This window comes from Sinocyclocheilus rhinocerous, unplaced genomic scaffold (assembly GCF_001515625.1).
Source record: "Sinocyclocheilus rhinocerous isolate Xijiao unplaced genomic scaffold, SAMN03320098_v1.1 scaffold227, whole genome shotgun sequence".
NCBI classification, from domain to species: Eukaryota; Metazoa; Chordata; class Actinopteri; order Cypriniformes; family Cyprinidae; genus Sinocyclocheilus; species Sinocyclocheilus rhinocerous.
In genome coordinates this window covers 212,722-217,727 of record NW_015633170.1, presented here as the reverse complement: position 1 = coordinate 217,727, position 5,006 = coordinate 212,722, and the positions used below count along the sequence as shown (strand labels likewise).

Sequence of the window (5,006 nt, the reverse complement as noted above, 5' to 3'; positions counted from 1 at the left end):
TTTTGTGGGAATATTTTGTATGGGATATTGTGTGCTGATATGAAAAGTTCACTGTATATTGTATTAACAAATAGCATTTTTGACAGCGATGATATTTAGTTTTCTTTTTACATTTAAACGTGTTAAATATTGCATATATGTATGTAATATAATGTGTATTTCCATCACAGGTTTGGTCTTAAATTTCACATAAGGTGTTTCAAATTTAAATTTAACTTGTTCATATCTGTAGACACCCTGCATCAGGAAATGCCATAAAATCACATTAAAAATAATTTATTTTACTGTATTTCATTTGATTAGCCTGCTGTGTATGTACACATTATATTTCTGATCATTTTAGATGTCGGTGTAAATTGGTTGTTCATTTTCAATAAGTCATTTCAATAAGTCTACAAAATACATATAATGGCCTGCATTTCCAATCAAATATCAAACCGGCGTTTTCATCTCTATTGACTTGTACCATTTTTAAACAATTTTTATTTGATTAATTGTGTAGACTCAGTATGAGAAATTATATTAATCTTCCAAGAGGCCTTTTTTAAATATAAGTTATACGCTGGTTAACTAACTTGAATGCATGTGGGGGCCATCAGGGTCAAAGGTCAGCTTCATATCATACACACATCCACACAGATCTCTATCATCTGCACCATTGAATCTCAACACTTGGTTCCTCACAATGTTCCTATGTTTTCACTGAATTCATTGCACTGTGATCCTAATAACCTGCTCTCGCTCACTGTTAACTAACTACCCATCATCCTTTGCTCCCATCCAGCTGACCAGCTGCCTCAAAGTTGATGTTGTTGTTTATTGTTGTTAATTGTTGTGTCGGTGTTGTTCTTGTTCCCGTGCTTTAACCGGTGTTGATGTGGCTACTCGTTCTCGCCCCCATGACCGTGCCGCGGCTGTGCTGTGCTGTGTAAATCATGCATGGGCTTTGGGTGCATGGGAAATGAAGGGGTTACACTGGCCAGCCTGATGGAGAAGAAGAAGAAAGGCTTTAGCTGGTTCAGCCAGTCCTCTGACACTCATGGTAAATCTCCCTCCCACCCTTCTGTCCCTTTCATATGTGTGATAACTTGATGATATTCATGAATATTACCTGTTAGAAGCCTTGTACAGTGTTTGTTTAATAGGCATTTTAAAGTGACTGATTCTGCATTTAAAATCTGATTGGAAAACATTATTAAATCTAGTGGGATAATGAATTAATTCACTCATGTTTTTTGGGGGATTATTATTATTAATTGATTTTATTATTTACAACATTAGTTTAATCATATTGCTGTTTCCACCAATTTACAGTATGAAAGTAATAATCCATGACAAGTTACAGTGATTTTACTACAGTTAAGTGGGCCCTAGTAAAAAAGTAATATATTTAAAATACATTTATTTCATACTAAGTTATAGTTCAAATCTATTAACATATTTTCTGACATATCGCTCGAGACTTACTGATATAAAAATTATAATTAAACTCTATTTGGAGTACTTCTTGTGCACAATGCACATTTATTAATTTTAAGCCTAAAATGTGTTTTAATGTCACTATTGATGAAGATTGTATGATAATTGAATAATAACTGTCTTTAAATGCGAGATATTTAAAGTGTACCTAAAGTATACTTGCAATAGTTCGACTAGCACAATGAAATATACTTCAGTATATCTTTAGTGTGACTTTAGCACTACTTCCGCACAATTAATGTGCATTAAGTACAAAATTAGTTGTTCCAATTTAACAGACTTTAAGTATACCAGTTTAGTATACTAAAAGTACAATTGCAGGGTATTTTTATTAAGTACATAAATATGTAAATATTCACAGTGTACTTAGCATGAAATAAATGTATTTTAAATACATTTTAGTATGTTTATTTTTCGCTAGGGGGATTTAAGCAATACCCTTCATTTCTTTTCCCATGTTGCCATTCCTTGTATTGAAACAGGAAGTTGGGGTGGGGCATATCACAGCAATTTTTCAGTATTTTTGGTCGGTTTTCCCAGAATTGACATGCATTTTGATTGCATTTAGCTGTTAAATGTTACTTTTAGGCATATATAGTTGACCTCAAAGCTAACAGAAATGAGCATAAAGCAAAAAACTTGGATTTTCATTGGGTTTCTAACTGTAATAAAATCACTTTTCACTACTGTTAAAAAAAAATTGTATGTTTTAGAAAGAAGATTTAACCAATGTTGTAGTTTACTACAGCAAAAAATACAGTAAAATTCTGAAATAATATTACCATTTAAAATAACTTTTCTATTTGAATATATGTTAGAATGTAATTTATTTCTGTGATGCAAAGCTGAAATTTCAGCATCATTAGTCCAGTCTTCAGTGTGACGTGATCCTATTCTTTTGAGGAATATTATGTTGAACACTTATATTTTGCTTAATATTTTTGTGGAAACCGTGATACATTTGATCAGAATTCTTTGATGAATATAAAGTAAAAAAAAGAACATCATACAGATTTTATTAATAGACTTTTTGTAACATTCTAAATGCCTTTACTGTAATTTTGTATCAATTTGATGCATTCTTGTTGAATAGAAGTAACAATTTCTTCTTTAGAAAATAAAAATCATAGTGACCCCAAAATTTTGAATGGTAGTGAATACATATTTGTATTAATCATTGACTTATGCACAAATTGCCCATTTTGGCCTGTACGGAAGTATGTATTTAAGCTAATAATATCCATGTGTGTGATGTTTATGTGGACGCTGTAGTGTGTGAATGCACTGCTAATTCCTAATCGTGCTACTTGTGCTTTGCAAGTGTGAGTTTTCCTTCTTTATGCCCATCAGCGCTTATGCTCTTTGTTCCCATCAGTTTTTCCACAACATTAGTGTTAGCAAACTCTTCGCTTGCCCGTTTCCTCCTTCCTGTACTAATTTAGTCCTCTCATACTAATTTTCTCAAAATCAGAGTGAGTCAGAGATCAGATCCGGCAGATCTCTCCAATTTAAAAATCCCACTTTAAAACAGTGACAGCGAGTTTCTAACATAGAAATGAGGTTAAACCCAGATCACCAGGCTCATGGTCAGCAGTTTATAGAGCAGTCACAAAAAGTCTGATCACACATCGCTTATTACTGTCTTTGGACAGTAATAAAAACAAAAAGAGCATGGTGAATTGCACTAATTTCAATGAATTTGCAGTGTGTGTATGTGTATATATAACTTATAAATATTTATTGCATATTTTTACATAATGCATGCTAGCATGTATTCTATTTTTAATTTTTTTTTAAATATTTTAATGCATGTAAAAAATTTATATTAACAAGATGAATAAATGCTGTAAAAGTATTGTTTATTGTCTGTTCATGTTAACAATTGCATTAACTAATTATAACGTACCCACTTTGTAAAGTGTTAGCAAGAAGTCACTTACTACACATACCAAGAAGTGTTGGCAAGTTCAAGATCAAATTGCATCATGTCAGAGCTTAGAAATTACATTTATGCTGAGTTATATTCATATATTATTTTTTTGCACATGCAATGCTCACTCTTTTTAGCCTTTCTCCTTCAAAACAGTGCACATTATATTTATAATTTGAGCTTTTGACTGGAATTGGGTTTCACCAAGAATGTGTCTCAATCTCATTATCTTGTTGAATGTTTTTTCAAGTTTTTGTCCACTAAATCTTCCTTGGCAGAGTATGTGTGAATTATGTGTTTTAATGTGTGTATGATGAACCTTGTGTTTGTGACACAATAGCGAGTATGCCGGCAAGTGAGACAGAATCCATGAATACAGAAATTGAGAAGGAAGATGAGAAGGCAACATGTTGTGGCCCGACATGGTGAGAAAACTCACAAATACACATGAATGTATATTTCATCAGTAATGAATACCAATTGTAATATGCTGTATCAAGAACACATGTGAATACTCTGGTTTCTGTTTTAACTTTACAATTTGTTTTCATTTACAGTCAAAAAATTTCAAAATCAAAATTCAGGTCAGTAATGTTGAGATTAGCTCACGCTAATGTTCATTTACAGTTTATTTACAGCTGCACGTTATTACATGTATTACTGTGAGCTTTCATTATCTAGCTAGCTTGCTAGCAACACTGGGATAGAATGCTAGACAGATAGATAAAAGGTTAGCTAGCTTGATAGCATTCTAGCATCTCGCTAGCTAGCCTTTTGTCTGTCTATTCTATGTGTTGAGCATTCTGTCTGTTTAGCTTGCTAGAGAACATTCTAGCTAGCATTCTGTCATCTCAGTCTTTATATGTAAATCTTTCACCCTGCTGAAGAAAACAATAGACACCATCACAAATTTGTAATGGTTTTACTGGTTATAATTGGACTTGTATTGGTTTTAAAGGAAACTGTAATGGACCCTGTGGGTTTCTACTGGTAATTGGTTGCCTTCTATAGAGGGTATGCATTGACGTCACTTTCCCGCCGGAACACGCCCCCTCAGCCGGACTGAGTGGCAAAAGAGCCTGTTGCATGACTGGATTTAATAGAGAAGCTGCGAAAACCTGAGCAAAACAAACGATAATCAGTTTAAACTAAAGGTCGTTGGACTCGATATAGTGTTCCTTAAAATTTACCAAAGATCCAGTGGTCCATGGATATTGATATGCAGCCAGGAATCATGTTTCATGACATTTACATATGCCTGATTTCAATGCCGGAGCAAATTTGCCAGTGAACGCATTTTGTAAATACAAAATATGTTGGTCTAAATCCGGGTGATCAATTGTATCAATTAGGGGTGGGAATCGCAGGGTACCTCATGATACGATATGAATCATGATACATGACTCAGGATAATGATAATATCACGATACAGCGATTCTGCGATAATCAATATATTGCTAGACAATTCTATAATGATACATCACGATATATATCTATGAAAACAAAATGCCTGTGAAAAGTTTAAGTGCAAGTTTTCTCTCTTCAAGTCCAAACTGTTAGAAAACAGCACAAAAGTTCTGTAAATCAAATTTAACAT

The 5,006-nt window shown here is 33.3% G+C and overlaps 1 protein-coding gene across 3 annotated transcripts in view; it reads left to right on the top strand.

Moving 5' to 3' along the window:
* cacna1da (calcium channel, voltage-dependent, L type, alpha 1D subunit, a) overlaps positions 1–5,006 on the top strand; it is a 134,511-nt gene that overhangs the window by 77,570 nt on the left and 51,935 nt on the right. For 2 of the 3 annotated variants that reach the window (XM_016556394.1, XM_016556393.1), the window contains exons 10-11: positions 3,750–3,834; positions 3,967–3,993. In XM_016556394.1, coding sequence (XP_016411880.1) covers positions 3,750–3,834; positions 3,967–3,993 — 112 coding nt within the window. Of the gene's footprint in view, positions 1–967; positions 1,043–3,749; positions 3,835–3,966; positions 3,994–5,006 lie in introns of all 3 variants that reach the window. The other variant, XM_016556391.1, reaches the window with a different exon arrangement.